The sequence below is a fragment of the Magnolia sinica genome, chromosome 4 (assembly GCF_029962835.1).
Source record: "Magnolia sinica isolate HGM2019 chromosome 4, MsV1, whole genome shotgun sequence".
In the NCBI taxonomy this organism is placed as follows: Eukaryota; Viridiplantae; Streptophyta; class Magnoliopsida; order Magnoliales; family Magnoliaceae; genus Magnolia; species Magnolia sinica.
Genome location: NC_080576.1, coordinates 113,122,054 through 113,141,897, shown reverse-complemented (window position 1 = coordinate 113,141,897; position 19,844 = coordinate 113,122,054). Strand labels below are relative to the sequence as shown.

The 19,844-nt window shown below is 39.1% G+C and overlaps 1 protein-coding gene across 1 annotated transcript; it reads right to left on the bottom strand.

Annotated features, from left to right (window-relative positions):
* Positions 1-7,645: 7,645 nt before the first annotated feature.
* On the bottom strand, positions 7,646-13,876 carry LOC131243901 (laccase-7-like). The gene is made up of 6 exons (XM_058243521.1): positions 13,649-13,876; positions 11,429-11,580; positions 10,559-10,803; positions 9,570-9,698; positions 8,370-9,290; positions 7,646-7,875 (listed from the first exon to the last, which is right to left on the bottom strand). The coding sequence occupies exons 1-6, from the start codon at positions 13,733-13,735 to the stop codon at positions 7,745-7,747; spliced, it is 1,665 nt and encodes a 554-aa protein (XP_058099504.1). The 5' UTR covers positions 13,736-13,876; the 3' UTR covers positions 7,646-7,744.
* Between the last annotated feature and the right edge of the window lie 5,968 nt (positions 13,877-19,844).

The window sequence follows — 19,844 nt, the reverse complement described above, 5'->3', positions numbered from 1 at the left end:
GAAGAGGGAATGGGAGGAGAAGCTCTCCTTGTTGGAGTGTAGGCAATGGGGTGAAAGGGATGGAAGAAAGAAAGAATGGGAGGAGAAGCTCTCTTTTTTTATGTATTTGATATTTCTGAGAATCCAACAAAGGCTATACACAGTATTTTTGTGTATATACTTCTTAATTCATTTGAAAGAAAATTTTATGTTATAAAAAGAGAGCTCCACTGGCACTATATATAAGCTCTGAACTCAAAGCCGTTCTAAGGCAATTTGCACGAATTTCGTTTGTTGAAGTAATTGCCGGTGACCGTTTCTCTTGAAGAATGAACAAAATGCCTTTAGACTTTGAGGAATCTATTGAAAAGCTTAAACTGTGGGCGCATGCGTCAAAATGGGAACATGGGAACACGTGCAAGATATCCAACTCTCTCATGAAATGACCAAAATACTCTTTGACCATGAGGAATCCAGTGAAAAGGTTGAGACTGTGGTATTAAATCTGATCATTAGGTGGGTATAGATTGTTAAGATTTCCTTTCCCATGAATCAGGGAACCCACGTACCAGGTTAGTTGTGCAAGGAAGATGGATGGTGAGATCCACAGTAACTCAACGGTCTATATCCTACCAACCTGTGTGGCCCACATGATGAGATTTTAACGAGGACCTGACTTTACTGTGCCCCCACCAGTAGGGAGCGGCCCGTGTAGTGGAAAGGTTCATGGTCCCACCATGATGTCCGAAATCTAATCCGTTCATCAATTTCAGCAGGTAGGACATGAGATTAAAATAAAAATAAAAAAAGGCAAACTTAAAGCTCAAGTGGGCCACATGATAGGAAATAGTGGGAATCACCCACCATTGAAACCTTCTTAATTGCCCCACCTGCTAAATTGCTTGAATCTAGGCATGTGGGCTGAATTGCATTCCATGAAAAAAAAAAGGGTTCACTGCCTTTCATAGAATTCTAAGAAGGATTTTTGTTGTGAGTTTTTCTCCATTGAATACAAGCAATCATCATATTTTAGTTAACTGTCCCACTAATAGCTACACTGTCTGATGGTGTGGTTTTTAGGATATGGCCCATCCATGTGGTGCCCCACTGTGGCAACGGTCTAGATCATGCTAACCATACACAAGTGTTATGTATAAGTAGCATGCAGATCTACAGAACTAGTCTATGGGTCCATGCGCCAATAAAAACAATTGAGATGGTTTATATTTGTACTGTTTATACATTTAATCATTTTCCTAATATAATAGCAAGAGTATTTTAGTAATATGATAAGATATGTCATCTTGGCCGTTCCAAAATCCAAACCACGGAAGAGAACTTCTTACTTGGCAACCATCTGACCCAGTCATTAGACCCTTCTAGCCAAGTTCCAACAAAAACAAATGAACTTTATGGCAACATCTTTTCGTCTGATGTTGCATGCATGTAGGACATCTGAGTCGTTTGGATGATGGGCCATGACATGTAGATCAAGTCCCATGAAAATCAGGATAATCCACTCATTAGGTGCTCCGCACCTGTATTTAAGTAGAACCATCACCTTTCCTTCTATTTCGACCTCCTGATTAGTAGACCAACCTGATTTTCACTGTGGATGATCTTCATGGTGTGGCCCTCCCTTTGCATGGCTCAGATGCGCTGCACGAGTGATCTTTGGTAGGAAGTACGGGGCTTTATGTGAATAATGTTCTCATCACCCTTTAAGAGACATTTCGTGGATAGTGTCTTATATTAACTAACTTGTTTAACCCAATCCAGACTAGAGAAATGCTCCAGTGCTCTATGAGTACCATAAAGTTATAGTGCTCCTAGTTGCATGGTTCATTTGGAAAATCCAATCAGTAAATCCGAACCGTCCAATAAGTTCAGAACACGTATATAAGCTACCACACAAAAATTTCACTCGAAATGGACCCGACTATGATTATATATGAATCCGAGTTTTAATAGGCAAGTTCTTTGTGCAAAAACTAATTTATTAATTTAAAATCATGGTTGTTACATCCAAGCCATTGATATGACACCCCCCCTCACGTTTAGACCATCCGTAAAAACTCTCTCAAATCAGCCAATCCTAGCCATTGAATGTAGTTGATTTGCTCATGCATTTCTTTTTAATAATTAATTCACATGCAAATAAGGAAAAGGCTAGAGTTGAACTTTTCAGGGGATTTCTGTGGAATAGTCAATCCAACATGGGGCCTTCAATGGACGGATCAATCATGGGTCCAGCTAGACAAACTGAATTTGGCTCAAACAATTTCTTTGTGCCGCACTTAGATGTTACTCCGCGGTTTTCCACGAACCAGACTAGAAAAGTCAATGCGGGTGTGTTAAACGTGGCTGGATTAAGAAAAGTCAACGCAGGGAGGGATGTGTCTTCCAGGATATATACTTTGAATCCACGGAATTCATTGGACTCTTTTAAAACTTTCTTAAATCTAAGGATAAAAGTAAAAATAATTTCTAATAAATTAACTTATTATATATATATATATATATAACTCTTTAAAGAAGGAACGCAAACTTAGGACTATGTTTTAGATTAAAACTCCAACTCAAAAACCTAAAAACTATAACATATTATGAATAGTAAATTTATTATTTTTAAACTACCTTCATTCCTACTGGACTTTATGGTTTTCAGTCAAAATTAGTAAGTGTCCAATTTAGCCCAACCATGTTATTTTCATAACCTTTCTAAGCCCTTTTCATGTTGGATTTCACTTCGGCCACTCATAGGATCAAAAGTTATTCTTGAATTAAAACTAATTATTTATAGTAAAAACAAAAATAAATGAGACTTTTGTTCATGGATACGACGGAATCTCATAAATCCAATATGGGCAATCTAGCATAGGCAGGATAAAAATAGTTACTAAAAAACTTTGTAAACCAAAATCACAAAGGTGAAAATTACCCTTTTTCTAGAAGTGCATCCAAATGGCCCCTAACTTGGGCCACTGCCTAAATAGAAAGGGAAAAACATGGGCCTCATTCTAGAATATGACTAGTTCTCACATTATGTATGAGAACAAATCATACAAAATGTGAGTTCAAAATCTGAACAGTCCACATGATGCAACACCTCATGAAATACCTAGGTCCCAACTTTTACTTTGATCCAAAACTTTGATGGGCTATAAAAAAAGAAAACGGTTTCCTCCCTTGATTTGTATATCTCTTTGCTATGGCCCACTAGAGTTTTAGATCAGCGTGAAAATTTGTCCCTTAAGGTTTCATGGGATGCCGCATCACATGGACCATTCGGATTAGACGCCGAGGACACGTGTGCAAAGGTGCGCATGTGCCCCGGTGAGCATGCCTCTACACACAAGGTACTTTAATTAATTTACAATCAATGAGTTACTATTTATCTTCATACTAATTCTTTTTTGAATTCATAAAACTATAAGAAAAAAATAGAATAATCGTGCATGCCATCCAACCCATCCAAAAGGATTGCCCTCCCAAAAAAAAAATCAGCGCACCATGTGAATCTGAATTCTTTTTTTGTCTGCCCATTATTTTTTATGTTCTGACGCCTGTGATGATCGGATAGTCTTGATTTTGGAGTATCTCATCATAATTGCAGGATCGCTTGATGCAATAATTGGATGGCATACACACATCAACGTGAACCATACACAATACCTCAAAAAGAAATTGTTCAATTTGCCAAAGTAGTTCTGGCAATAATAGCTGTAGACATGGCATACAAATGTTTCGAATTGATGGCAAGATATTTACTTTATTTTCTCAAAAATTTTAAATAATAAATGGGTACTCAAAATCCTAATGGAACACACAACCAAGGGTACAGGCACCTACTTCAACCTTAACATAGGACTGAGTACAGGGTCAGGTGCCCTTTCAAAATATCTAATAATTTCAATGGAAAAAGTAAAAACAAACATTCCATAAGCATAAGAAAAAAAGGTGGTTCACATACAAATGGTTGCTTGTGAATAGTTTTTATTATTTGCATGTTAAAAAAAATATTAATTAAAAGAAGGCCCGACCAGTTTAAATTATCAATAGCCCCACTTCAAGCCCAATTCATTTGTTTGTCAAGCCTAAAATTCAGGCCTGAACTCCACCAAAGGGCCTATGGAACTTAAGTCCCAATAGAAGCCGATAAAGATATTAATCCTAAAATGGCGCATTGGGCACACCTTCAAAAGGGGCATTTGATACTTAAATAACATTTTGAGCTAAACCCTAGTTAATGTTATGCATTTTTATTCACTTTCACAAACCTTGTTTCATCCCCTACTTGAAAAAGTAGGCACTAAAAACCCGAGTCAATGGAAAAAAACAAGGTTAAAACCCTTTTTGCTAGAAGTGCATCCAAATATTGGGCCTTAATTTGGGCCATTGCCTCAATAGAAAAATGAAAAATATGGGCCTTCTCTATGTCTCTTGGGCCCAAAAATTAGACCAACATTTTGTGGATGTAATAAAGTTACGTCCAAAATGGCCCATTTACAACTATGCCCTGAATCCGAATGCTGTTAGAAGCATATCAATGGCTAGAATTATATATGAGATTGTGACCCAATTATCCAATGGGGTCAAAATTTCTACTGTATATGCTTCTTCTTGTTTTTCTTTTTTTAACCTGAATGCTTTCTTGTGATGGTCGTTCGGATTTTAGGAAACATCTCATCTTTCAACACTCATGTGAGAGGCAGTCATGCAACGCCAAGCGAAAAACGGGAGGGAGTAGCTTCCGGGGAGCTCATGATGGGCCCACTATAGATTTACAAAGCCCAATAGATTGAAATTCAAAAGAAGATGGGATGATGAGCCATGTGAATTTCATGATGAGATTGAAGTGTTTCACGTCTTATGTAAATATAATTTTCAGTCCCTTTCTGGCCTTTTTCCATTGGTTATGATGGTTTGAAAAACATTGGTAGGTAGAAAGAGAGAGATGGGGACTACACTTCATGAATTCGAACCCTTTAGATGGTGTGGTTAACCTCTAACCGACCCATATGGACCACTATGTGAACAGGGCCAACATGTACCGGGCCTATATGTATAGCTGAGTTATATTTGGGATATGTGATTTGGTTATCTCTAATGTAGATTTAATGGACCACTATTAATGGAGGATAATCCAAATATTTTTCTAGAATCCTAGCTAACCCTTAGATCGTTATGATAAAGATAAACGCTAGAGAAAAGGAAAGAGAAGCACAGGAGCAAAGATCAATGGCTAGGAGCCTAGGATGATAAGGATCCCAGTCGGCCTGTCGGGGTATGCATCCTGCTTCCTGCCTGATATGAGTTGGGCTCAGGCATGTAAAGTGGGCCATGGTCTGGCCAGGCCTTACATCTATGCCGTCCATCCATTTTAAAAACTCATTTTAGTGCATGATTCAAAAGAAGAAGCAATTGAAATCTCATGTAGATCATATTATGGGAAACAGTGGTAATCCACAATTAAAAACTGATGTAGAGAGGGTCGCGGACACTTTCATGTCCAAGATGGATCAGAGAAGGCCCGATCGGAGGCGGAGGTGATCAAGACCGTCAGAACTTTATGATAGGTGTATCTCGCAAGCTGAAATAGGTCATTCGATGTACCATATATGATTTTGGGGTAGGAGAAGTTACTTTAGCCAACCAACCCAGCTATTCCAAGTTTTCTATGCTGAATTTTCGAGATTCCATTGGATCGATGGTCGAAAATTTATTTTATTTCCATTTTTACTATTTTTAGTAAGTTTTGGTTTGATTGTACGTAACTCTTCATCGGTTAGTTTTAAGAGTTGTGTCCAACATGAAAAGTGTTTAAAAAAATTAGGAGAATATTGTAGTTACGCCACATAGGACACTTACTATAAACAGTAAATTATGAATTTTAGAGAGTTTTAGTTGTAGTTTAATTCTGAAACTTCTTCCAATGCTTGGTATCCCTATTTAAAGGGTTGTAGACTCGTTTATTTCATCTATCAATTAATTTATGAATTTTTTAGAATATTATTTCTATTTTCTTGCTTTTTTCTCGTGGATTGAAGAAGTCTCTTCGAGGAATCCAAAGAAGCTCTGTGGACCAGAAGTAGTTATCCTTAAAGACGGTAATCAACTTCATTGCGTTAATCCCTGTGTCAAAAACTTATCATATCAAGCTGATATTTGTTGGTCTCTTTATTCACGTCTTTATTACCTTATCATCAAGTTGTATGACAAATAAACATTCCAATGGACCTCATCAATTTTTTAACGGTGGAGATTCAATCACTACTAGTATTTCCTACGGTATGGTTCACCTAAGATTTGGATCTACTTCATTTTTGAGATCATGCCCTAAAATAAGCTTTCATAATGAATGTACGGTGTGGATGTAAGTAACACACATCAAAGTGGAACCACTGAAGGATCCACCCAAACGGCGCCACTTTCACACGCAACTGTCAGCGTGTTCAGCATGCCATGTCACTGAATATAGCTTCTCATGTGGCAGTTATCATAGATTTCCTTTTTGGACAACGACAGTTATCTTTTGCTTTTATCACTGGTAAAAATTCCAACATTGAGTAACAAAAGCAGGTTTCATATGTCCGACTTACGTCAAGATTCCTTAGTAGCAAAAGTCATTTTTATTAATAAGAAGCATGAAATATCTTTTAAAAAGTTACCATATATAATATATTTACTAAATTTCTAAATTAAATTTACCATGCAGTCCACAAGCGATCACCAAAGAGAAATAACAAAATGACGTAACAACCATGTTGATTTGCAAGCCACCTTGGTGTTACCCGGGTAACACCCCAGTGGTTGTTTCTCTAATTGTGGAGCCCACCCTGATGTATGTGTTGTATATTTACACCGAGCATCAGTTTTTTTAGCTTATTTTATAAAATAATGGTCTAAAAATTAAAGTATATCTAACTATCAAGTAAACCACATCTCAAGAAATAATGGTGATTGAACACTCACTGTCCTAATCTATGATAAAGACAAATATGAGCCTGATCCAAAACTTTTATAACCTCCAAAAGTTTTTAATGGTAGCGATTGACACTTGAGATTTGAATCATGTAACAACAAATGGATAATGTATATATAAAATACATACATCAAAGTCAGCCCAATGATAAGGGGAAAACTAGGGCTATATATGAACCAAGTTAGCTTGGTTAGATCACTTGACTTGAAAAAGCTCGATTTGGCATAGTTTGAAACTAAGTTCAAGCCAGGTCGAGCTGATTTTTTTAGCTCGAAAAAATTTCAAACCATGTTCAAGGTTGCTCGAGCTCGACTCAACTCAGATCGAACCAACTCAGTGACTCAGTTACTTTGATATTGATGTTGCTCACCAAATGTTTGATGAAATGACTCAGTGAAATGTGGGCTGATGAAAAGGAATGTATGTATATAAAACAAATTTCCTTTTTTTCTTGTTTTTGAAGTTGCCTATAAGGTATTTGATAAAATACCCGTAAACAACTGCTACTATTACATATAAACAGCTAATGTTGTTTTACATACAATAAGAAATTGAAAGTGCATTCCATGTGTTTGTGAAAATTCTTTGACTACATGGTATCAACAATTTCAATTACTTTGATAAGGAGCAAATAATACTTTAAAAACAACGTGATCACACATGCTTCAAATTGCATTAATATTTTAAGGTTTCTTTACTATTTTACGAAAATTATAAGTCTCTAATTTGATTATACCAAATTATAACATATTATAACATGATAAATAAAATCGTTATACTCTAGCAACGAGGGAGATCGGCCGGTGGTGGAGGTAGCGTCGATGAAGGGGTGGGCCCATTATCTACCACGAAAGCCGTTGCGAAGCCCCATGACAGGTGGACATCCAGGTGGCAATGAATCAGCCATACACCTGTACGTCATCGATGCCAAGAAGATTCGTTAGTATGTGATCAGTTTCATATTTGTATTCGAAGAGATACACTTTACCTTGACAAAAATAAAAAAGATCCCATGCGTTTTTTAACGTTTCGAGATGTATGAGTGCCATCCAAACCGTCCATTAGATGTGACTCACGATGCATGACTCGGAACACAAAATTCAGTATGATCCATAACTCAAGTGGTCCACGCCAAAGGCAGCAATGGGAGCATTCGAGATGGAGCATGTGTATATGTCATCCTATCCATTCAAAAGTGAATATATAGGTTGTAAGCGTGATTGTATATAACCTCCCTTGGTGTGTCCCACCTCAGTTTTGCATTGAAATGATTATTGGAATGAGTAGGCGAATCTGATGCACGGTTTGGATTCAACGTGAATATCACGCATGAGCTACAAATAGTTCGAACGCACGGAAATTACTGTACACTCGAATGTATGTGATTATTTTGCAATTTTCTTACCGGGATTGTCGGCTCGGAATCTGATGACAGCCCATCCTCCGACGGGAACAGCTATGGTGTTCCGCATCTGCGGGTTTACCAAATTGAACGTGCTCCGGTGAGTGGCATTATCGTAATTTCCGAACCCCTGCGCGAGCACGAAGAAATCAAACCCATGCAGATGGATCGGATGGCTCTGCACCGAGACTATCGCCGTGTTCTGAAACACCATCTCCACCGTCGAATTGTAGGCGAGCCTCTTGACACGTGTCGACTTCCGGGTCGTCGATATCAACTGGCTCGCGTTTTCGTTTGTGTAGTCAAACACGAGCGGGGGCGTGTCTGGGAAGTCGTCTGTGAAGATGCCCTGCACGGCGCCGCTAAAGTGCGCCTCCAGCATCGATAACTTGGTGGGCAGCTGAAATGACTCGTTGTTCATGCTCCCTAATGTACACGTGGCATTCTGTCCGCACGGCTCCATCCCTAATCCCTCGGTTATAAACATGTGCACGTCCACGTGGAGAGGCACCTCGTAGCCCCAACCGCTCAGGGCGGTGATGTTGCTGTAGAACTTGTGTGCCGTTGGAGTGTCGTTGAATTCCGGTAGGACAGGCATCAGGGGCGTTGCTACTGACGTGACGCCTTTGTACTGGAGGATGGCGGTGGCGGTTGTGTTATCGAACTGTGAGGGAGCGCTCAGGTAAGCGCGAGCCGCCATGTAATAGGACCCAGGTGTGGCATTTGCAACGAGCAGGACGTCGGTGGTCTGGCCCGGAGCCAAGACAACGACGTCAGTGGTGTACGGATCGGTGTAGAGGGCGTCGATGCCCACGACCGTCAGATTGTGGCCGGCGATCATGAAGAAGAGTTCGTTATTGAGGGCAGCATTGATGATTCGAAGTAAGTAAGTCTTACCGTGGACCACCTCGATCGTGTACGTATCTGGATTGCAAAACAGAAAGACATGCGCACGTATGAATGGGAACGTAGAAAGAGGGTAACATGCGCAGGTGGCCTGATTTGGGTGGAGACAGGCTAGGCCCAGGCCCGGTATGACAGTTAATGTCCATAGCCCAAGGCTTGTGTTGTTGACCCGTTTACTAAATGGGCTGGGCGCAGGGTAGGGCTGAGCCCAAATTGCCCCGACCTGAACCTCACCAATCTGACCCCTCGATGCTAACGTGCGCTGGCGGCGTACTTTCCATGGTTTTGAGAACTTACTGTTGTTGGCGCATTGGTAGAGATCGCCGGGCCTTCCGTTGATTGTATAGGCGTCAGAGACATTCACTGCTGCTCCAGGGAGACGAGACTCAGCCTCTAGATTCACCACGTTCGCGTTCCACCACTCCCCTGCTCCAGGGCATTTTCGTCATTTAAAAAAAAAAAAAAAAACATAGTAAGTGACCTTTTGGGAACCACCAGCCATTGGTTAGTGGTCGAAGCTCCGTGGGCCCCACCATGAGGTATTTGTTTCATCCATGTTGTCCATCTATTTTTCCAGATAATTTTATCATATGAGGCCAAAATTGAGGTATATCCCAAAATTACAGTAACAGTGTTGATTGAACGTCGACCATTAAAACCTTTTTGGGCATAAAAGTGTTGGATCAAGCTGATCTTTGAATTTTATTTTTATTTTATTTTTTTTCTCCCTTTATCTAGGTCTGTTTGACCTAATCAACACTCAACCGATTGGATGTCAAATAAACAGTACATTGGGTCTTAGGAGGATTTTAATGGTAGATATCCAATCACTATTGTTTTCCAGTGGTGTGTTCCACCTGAGACTTATATCCCTCTCATTTTTGGGATCAAGCCTTGAAAATAATATGTAAAAATGGAGGAACGGAATGGATAAAAGACATACTTCATAGTGGGGCCCGAAGTGCACCGACCACTAGCCACCGGGCTAGTGGCAAGGGGAGTAGCCAATCCGTTCCCGTCCCTTTGGATGATGGGGACCATCCGTAATGATTATGGACCGTTGGACATTGCGAGTGTGACGTGGATTAGTGCCCCTCCAAAATCAACCGAATTCAATGATCTAAGCCGTTTGATTTACAGCCAGCTAAATGAATGGTTAAAATGAAGTTGTTCTAACTGTAATTTAAACTGGCACTTGATCAGGCGGGCAAGATGATCTGATCTTGGCGATCCATGACGATCAAAGGCAAGCCCACCTGAGTTCCATGGTGAGATTGTTTTCTTACCTAAGATGATGGGGAATTCCCTATTAGGTTTGATGAAGGGATAGGATCGATGTTCCCTGGGATGAATGATCAGAGCGCCGTAGACGGTTGTCCGAAGCCATGATACGTGGGCATGCCACCAGAGGGTCCCTTCCTGCTTAATGATGTTGAATCTGTAAGTGTAGCTGTTCCCAGGAAGGATTGGACACTGGGTCACGTAGACTGGCCCATCAGCCCACCCAGTTAGCTGTTGAAATATCCCATGCCTGCAAAACCACGCCACCATAATGGGCCATTTTCAAAACTTGAGAATCTGCTCATCTAACATCCATCACTGCCATCCAGTCGATTCACATGAACACCATCAGGACGAATGGATGACCCAAAAAACCAGACCTTTCCTAAACTCAAGTGGGCCATACCACATGATTTGAAAGGTTTTAGTCTTTTTAAGCCATGATTTTATTAGGTGTGGCCCACCTGAATGTTTGATCAGCCTGATTATTTGGGGCTAAGGAGAAGATGATGAGACACATGTGATGGATGGATTGGATTTTATGTGAACTCTGTGGTAGGCCTCACAGGTCACAATGTAGGTTATGATTAACCTACATAGTTTTGCAGTGGGTCCCGCGGTTGGATTGACAGTGGACCGTTGATAGGCAAATTATCCAAAGTTCACATTCAATTCAAGAAATCGATAGAGACTGTCATTTTTTACAGCATGTTATTGAATGGTCAATCTACGATTGTGTGGTATTCTGTTCCAATCATCCCATCTCTGCATGTGGGGCCCACTGGAAAAAATAAATAAAATTCCTAGATGATCAACGTGGGACTTTAAAAAGAAAAAAACAACGTCCTCTCATGAGATTTTCAGTAGAGATTTACCAGTGTATCGTCATGTTGTAGGGTGACTCATTGATGACATGAACTACGACTGTGTCGCCCTCATGAACACTGATTGTCGGGCCAGGGAGTTGCCCATTCACAGCAACCACGACCCACTCTTCACATAATGGTTTAACTGTCAGATTGCCGACCTGAAAATGTATAAAATTTAGAAAAATAAAAACATAAAAGGTTAATTTAAGAACGTCACAAAATTAAATAGATTCCTGAAAGAATGAGTTTTAAAAGGATACTGGAAGAGATTTCAAACATAAGAAATAGCAAATAAGTAATTTGGATGTCTCTCTATGCCCTATATTATTATTGTTGATGCTGAAATCCGGTTGGTCCTTACATGAGATCTTTGTGTACCTGCAACACAAAGATGGCAAAGGATACCCTGGCTTTGGGAGAGGGGACCCTCCGATGCCTAAGTTAGCACCCTTGATGAATTTGGGACTAGTCGATTTAAGGGTAACTCGTGCATACCTTTCACTGTAGGTGGGGTCTCTATTTATAGGCATAAATTCGGTTACATGGATAGAAACTTTCCCTGAATCACAGTTGTGCATTATGGTCATTTCTCAGCTATTTCCCAAGATATTCGGAAATGATCTTTGGTGATAAGGTTGGATGGTCATGACCTGGAAACATAAAGGACTGGTGTCAAGTCGACCATCTGAATTGACTTCAGGATCTAAAATTCAGGGATGATCATCCCGCATAATGGATTGGTGTCCGAGGTTGACCATCCGAAGCGACCTCAGGATCTAAAACCAAGGGATGATCATCCCAAGCTGAGTGTTTAGTAGGTTGTGGTTGGGTCTTCTTCCGACATGTAGAATAATTTGATTCGTATAACAACAAATCCTCGGTAATTTGTCGAATTCTCAGCTCATAGTCAGGTCATTGATCTTAATGCAGGGAATGTGCCCAAGCACTAGAGCTGGGCCACTTTCCTTGAGTTGTCTTATGTTCAATCATACTGGTCGTCTCTGATCAGTCCATTTTCACCCATAAAAAATATTATTTATTTATTTATTTACATTGAGTAGCTTGCACGCATGGAACTGCACTCTCCAGCTGGTGCCCGCCATGGTTGCCATGGTTGCCTTTCTAGTAATATATATCAATGGTAATTGAAGGCACACGTGCTAATGTGGCACATATGTGTCAAAAAATTCAGATAGCTTACCAAGTGAACATGCTATAAGCATGCCTCTTCATTTAAACACGCCATGTCCGCTCATCAGGTGGGCTTTCATTAGAAAGGGGCGCAGGGATCCACCAAGGTGGGTAGATCCCTGGTTGTGGGGCTTACCTTTATGCATGTGCCTTACGCTCAGAATTCGGGTGGCTAACATGGAGTGTGTGTACTGACACGGGTGTGTACTAACAAGCTAACCCAAAAAAAAAAAAAAAAATGTGCCTTACGCTCATGCCGTCCATCTGATTGGACAGCTCATTTTAGTTTGGATGGCAACTAAACATTCTAGTAGCTAGCCTCCAAGAATGTTTTAATGATGGGTATTCAACCACTATTATTTCATGTGGTGTGGTCCACCTAGATCTGCTTTATTTTTGAATCATGCATTAAACTGAGCTGTCCAAACAGATGGACGTACGTCCTCATGTAAGGCACATATATACATCACCGTGGGTTCCACAGGGAACCAAAACCATACCTATCAGAAAGCAGTACCTTCTTCAAAGGGTAAAGTTGGTGTGTTCAAAAGAAAAAAATTATTTAAAAAAATATTGAAGTTAGTGAAAGTATTACCAGCCAGCCCATTCAAATTACAAGGCATTGACGGAGAGACCCCAAGGGGAAAATGGAACATTTGGGAAGGGGACACCCATCATAGAAACATTTAGATGACTTATGGGATCTACCATGTTGTGTATATGCCATCCAATCCATTCATCAAATGAGCTCTACCATGACAAAGGGACACACGAAAACTCAAGTAAGCCATACAAGATGAATATATGGGTTTTCGAAGCAACTATAAATTGCGCCCCGGTGTGCCCCATCTGACATTTTAAAATGAATATGAGGAGATGCAATAGATTTACAATTTTAATACTGCACATACATCATGAGTAGGCCTCACACAGCTTGAACATATGATAATTACTAAACATTCAAACATAGGTGACCATATCTAAAAGAATTGATTGTAGAGAGGATCGAAGAAAATGTGGTGAGTGTGAGCATACCCGAAATGTGTGCTTAACAACATCAGCAGAAGCCACAAAAGCAATCACCATGAAAGTGCACACTAACAACCACATGGCACGTGTCATGTTGGAATATGGGTAACAGAGTAGAAGGGATGGAAGAGAGAATGGAAGAGAAGCTCTCCTTTTTTATTGATTTGGGATCATTTATGAGAATCCGGCAAAAGACTATATAAGTTTATATCTCTATGTATACTTTTTAAAGCAGCGGGACGAAATTTAGGTTATGAAAAATGAGATATAAGGGCACTATATATAAGCTTTGAAGTTGAGAGCTTAGCTAGGCAATCTGCATGAATTTGGTAGGAGGGAAAGACAATGAAAATGAGCAGGTAGAATTTCGTTGCTTCAAGTAAATGCCCATGACCGTTTCTCTTGGAGAATGACTGGAATGTCCTTGTACTTTGAGGAATTTCTTGAAAAGGTTGAACTGTGCAAAATCCAATCCGGTCGTTAGGTCGGCAGATCGTGAACATTCCCTATCCCATGAATCGGTGAGTCTACGTACTTAACAGGTTAGGCACACTCGTACGTACATGCTAGATGGATGGTGAGAAAGAGAGTAACTCAACGGCCTATATTCAACCAACATGTGTGGGGCCACCCTGATGAGTTGACTGGATTCTAATACAGACGCAAGTTTCCCTTCACCTACAGGGAGCAGGCGGCCTGTAGGGAAAGTTACGTGGTCCCACCATGATGTCTACTTACATCTATTCGAAATCCATTCCATGAATAGAAGGATTCACCGTGCTTCATGGAAGTAGACACCATACATGTGCTAATCTTTTTATGGCGATAGGGATCATTGGTCTTCTGGACCACTCACGCACGGTGTGATGAGGTCGATCACTGCCTTCCTCAAGAGAATAACTACTCCAAAACCATGGAGCTCACGGAGATACCTCGAATTCACGGGAAAATATAAAAATAGAAATAAATTTAAAAGAAATTGAAATTCGATTGGTGGATAATAAAAACAAATTTAAAATCTTTAAATAGTGATACTAAACCTTAGAAAAAGTTTCGAAATCAAACTCTAACTCAAACTCCGTAAAATTCTTAATTTACTATTTATAGTAAGTATCATATCTGGCTTAACTACATTATTTTCTTAATTTTTCTAAGCTTGGACACAACTCTTAAAGGTCAAAGGATGAAGAGTTATAATTAAACTAAAACTTACTATAAATAGTAAAAACGAAATTAAAATGGATTTTCGACCGTCGATCTAATGGAATCTCGCAAATTCGGCATAGGCAGCCTAGCATAGCTGGGTTGGTTGGCTAAAGTAGCTTTTGCTACCCCAAAATCAATTATGGTACATTAAATAACTCATTTTGATTTGCAAGATATACCTGTCGTAAGGTTCTGACGGTTTAGATCAACTCCGCCTCCGATAGGGCCTTCTCTAGTCCATCTTGGACATGAAAGTAGCCACAACCCGCTCTACATCAACCACTTTGGGAATGCCTGTAGGTTAAAAAAAAAAAAATAGCAGAGATTGGGCAACTCTTACCATATGATTATTGCCAGTTTTTTTTTTTCCCCAATGAGTTTAGGCAATTATTATTATTTGCCAATTTTTTTTTTCCCCAATGAGTTTAGGCAATTATTATTATTTAGTTAACTATCCTTAGAGGTGTACACGAGCCAAGGCGAGCCGAGCTTTACCCAGCTCGTGCTCGACTCGGACAGCTTGAGTCTCAGCTCATACTCGGCTCTCCTCGGCCTTCGAGCTTGGAACAGCTACTCATGCTCAGCTCGGCCAGCAGCTCAGTCCAGTTCGAGCCGAGTTCGAGTTGAGTTTTCGAGTCGAGTGGTCGCTGGTCAGATGGGTTCATCCCACCAAACCAGATGTTCGTCTGACTATACCAGAGCCACCCGACCAGTGGTCGCTGGTTGGATGGGTTCTGCTACTCAGACGGACACTACTCACTGGAAAAAATGAAAAGGGGAGGAGAGGACTCACTTTGTGAGAGGAGGTCGTCTGGACAGATGCCAAAATGAGGAATTTCGCTGGGCAGTGGAAAACGGAGAGAGTATTGGGCGAACAAACGGCCAATTTGGGCGAAAGGGAAGGAGAAATGGGTCAAGGTCGGGCGATTTGAGCATTGGAAGCTTGCTGGGTTAGGGTTACTCTAGGTTGGGCAAAATGGGTTAGGGTCGGGCAAGTGAAGGGTTTTTTTTTTTTTTTTTAAACCCTTATATATACACTTAAAACTCAATCCGAGTCGAGTACGAGCCAAGTCGATCTCAATACCTAGTCGAGTTAGGTCTAGCTCGGACTCGACTGGAACTGTTTCGAACTCTCAAAAAATGGCTCGACTCGATTCAAACAGAGTTTCGATCCGACTCGGGTCGAGCTTTTTCGAGCCGAGTCAAGCGAGTTACCAAGCTAACTCTGCTAGTGTACAGCTCTAACTGTCCTATTAATAACTACTACAGTGTAAAAGCATGCTTTTTAGTATATGGCCCATTCATGTGATGCCCCACTGAATCAACAATCTAGATCATGCTAACCATACACATGTGCTACCTATAAATACCATGCAGATCTGGGGAACCGATTGATAGATATGCACACCCAATAAAAATAATAGAGATGGTTTATGCGTGTACCGTTTATACATCATTTTCCTAATATCAAATTAAGGGTGTTCTAGTAATTTGATAAGATCAAAATCCAAACCATAAAAGAGAACTGCTTAGTTGGTAACCATCAGACCTATATATCCAGCCTCAGCCTAACCACGACGACTTTAGAAGGATTTTGGGATTAACCACTTGAAATAAAATAAAATAAAATAAAGAAATGAACTAGTAGTGAGCTTTATGGCACCATCTTTTCCTCGAATGTGGCATGCATGTGGGACATCTGAGTCGTTTGAATGATGGACCATGCAATGAAGATCACCTCTTATGATAATCAGGATGATCCACCCATTAGGTACTTTGCACCTTTATTAATTTAAGTCCAACCATTGTCGTTCTTTCAATTTGGACCTTCTGATTAGTAGACCAATTTGATTTTCACTTCAGATGATCTTTATGAAGTGGCCCTTCGTTTGCATGGCTCTGATGTACTGCAGGAATGATGCGTTAGTAAGAAGGAAGGGGCTGTATGTGATTAATGTCCTCAACTTTATGTGACCATTTATCACATTTCAACATCTCTTGCATGCAATGAATTTAATAGACATTATGAGGAAAATGTCATGATGCGTTAACTAACTAACTTGTATAACTCAATCTAGCCCACATAAATGTTTCGTGCTCTATAAATACCGTAAGTTATAGTGCACCTAGTTGAATTGGTTTATTTGGACAGCCCAGTCGGTCAATCTGAACAGTCCACTAAGTTCAAAAACACATATACAAGCTATTGTGCAAAAATTGCACTCGATTTAGATACCCAAATATAATTATAATGAATCAGAGTTTCTTATTCATTTAACAGGAAAGTTCCTTGTGCAAAACTCAAATTGTAAATTTGAGACCCCGGTCAGTATATCCAAGCCATTGATCTGACAGCCCCCCTCACATTTACACTCTTCCTGAAAAAAAAAAAAAAAAAACTCTCCCAAATCGCTGATCTTAGCCATTGAATCTTTAGTCTTTTCTCTTATATATTGAATCTGAAAGGTTAAAGTTAAACTACTCAGGGGATTTTTGGGAAATAATCAATCCAACCGACCATATCTCCAAAGTCCACAAATTGAGTGTCGCTCAACTTTCTTGTCCAAGACTTACATGTTACGTGATTACTTGCGAATAAAAAGTCTACGGGGATAATTTCTTTACAAGGTGAAAGGCTAGGCTTGTTCTACTTGCCTGTGGCATCTACTGTGGTACGTGCCCTGTGTATGTGATGTAAAGCGGGTCGTGAATAATTTAATGGCCAAGATGGACTAGAGGAGGCTTAATTGGAGGCAGAAGTGATCCGGACCATCAAAACCTTAAAATAGGCATATCTCTCAAGCCGAAATGAGTTATTTGACGTACTATATATAATTTTTGAGTAAGCTACTTTAGCCACCCAACCTCATTATGGTTGGTTGCCCACGCTGGATTTGTGAGATTCCATCACATCGGTCGAAAGTCATTATTAATTCTGTTTTTACTATTTATGATAAGTTTTAATTCAATCATAGAAAAAAAAAGTGCCCACCATAAGTTATAGTGCACCTAGTTGAATTGGTTTATTTGGATAGATCAATCGGTCAATTTGAATCTTCCACTAAGTTCATAACGCATATACAAGCTATTACCAAAAATTGCACTTGATTTCGAAACTCAAATATAATTATATATGAATCAGAGTTTTTTTTATTCATTTAACAGGGAAGTTTCTTGTGCAAAACTCAATTTGCAAATTTGATAGCTCAGTTAGTATATCCAAGCCATTTATCTGACAGCCCCCCTCACATTTACACTCTTCCTGAAAAACTCTCCCAAATCGCTGATCTTATCCATTGAATCTTTGGTCTTTTTCTTATTGAACCTAGAAGGATAAAGTTGACCTATTCAATAATTTTTGGGAAATAGCTAATCCAACCGACCAAGTCTCCAAATTCTACAGAGTGATTATCACTCAACTTTATTGTGCAAGACTTACATGTTACGTGGCGGTTACTCGATGTTTAAAATATTGACGATATCGGCCGATATATCCCACAATATATCTTGTATCCCACATGTGCGATACGAAATGTGTATGTAGTGCCTATATACATGTTAGATTTGGTTAGCATTTTCAATTTTTGATTTCTTTTTTTGTTAAAATTATATTAAATCAATGTCAAATAGTTATAAATCTATTAGTTTTTCATGTTTTGTATGAAGATCATGTAGTTAGAGTTTTGATTTCGATATCCATTGATTCTTTATATTTTTCATTTCAAAAAAAAAAATAAAAAATAAAAAATCATTCCATAAACTATCAATTGAGATTGATTTCAAAGTATTTAGGAGCATTTGATGAAATGATCATCACATACACTCTAATTTTGAAATTTTAGTGTAAATGGTCGGATTTGAAAATTTTGGAAAAAATTCAAAATTTTTCAATTTCTCCCAACTTGCTTGCAATGTTACACTTCAAACATGAAATCAAGCATATATGGGGGTTGATCTAGTGATTTGTTAAGCCCTTGTCAATTTTTGAAAAATAAAAGGTATTTTTTAATTAAAAATTAATAAAATATTATTAAAAATATTAATAGTTTTTTAAAATTTCATTCAACCAACTGTTAATTGAGACAAATTTTGAAGTATTTAATAGTGCTTAATGAAATGATTATCACATACACTCTAAATGTTATGCATTTAAATTTGAATATAGCTGTATTATTTCAGTCACACAACGTTTACCTTATGACCCTATACAAAGAAAATATACTGTGTGCACTTCTTTTTAAGATGTTACCATTTAAAAGTGTATATTAAGGTCTTTTTAACAATTCATGAAGTTTCATTAAAAGATTTAACCATTTTTCAATATTTCCCCACGTTTTTCAAGAAGTGCAATAAATTATCCGATGCAAACGATACATCCTATGCAAAAACCAATACATATCTCATGAAGAATGTGATACGTAACACGATACCAATATTTCAAACATTAATTCTACTTGCCCGTGGCATCTAATGTGGCACGTGCATTGTGTATGCCATCTAATCTATTTAATAGGCTCACCCCACCTTGAAAGTTAGCAATTCCAAAGCTTAAATGACTCCACACGTCATACGGGCTATCATGTGAATTTTTTATTTTTTTTTTATTTTTCCTCCACTAACATATGGCATGGCCCACATGATGATTGGATAGTCTTCATTGTGGGGTATCTCGTCATGGTGGGATAACTTCATGCGATGGTTTGGTAGCATACACACATCAAAGAGAACCATATACAATGTTTCAAAGAGGAATTGTTTAATTTGCAAAAGTAGTTGGTAATAATAGTAGTAGACCTTAGACACGGTATACAGATTTTCCAAATTAATGGCAACATATTTTACTATGCTTTCTCAAAATTTTTAAGTAACAAGTCATTATTTGAAATCCCAATCGTACACGACACCGAGTAAGGGTATAAGCGCCATTTTCAACCTTAACATAGGTTTGAATAGGGGTCCTGTACCCTTTCAAAATATTCAATAATTTCAATGAAAA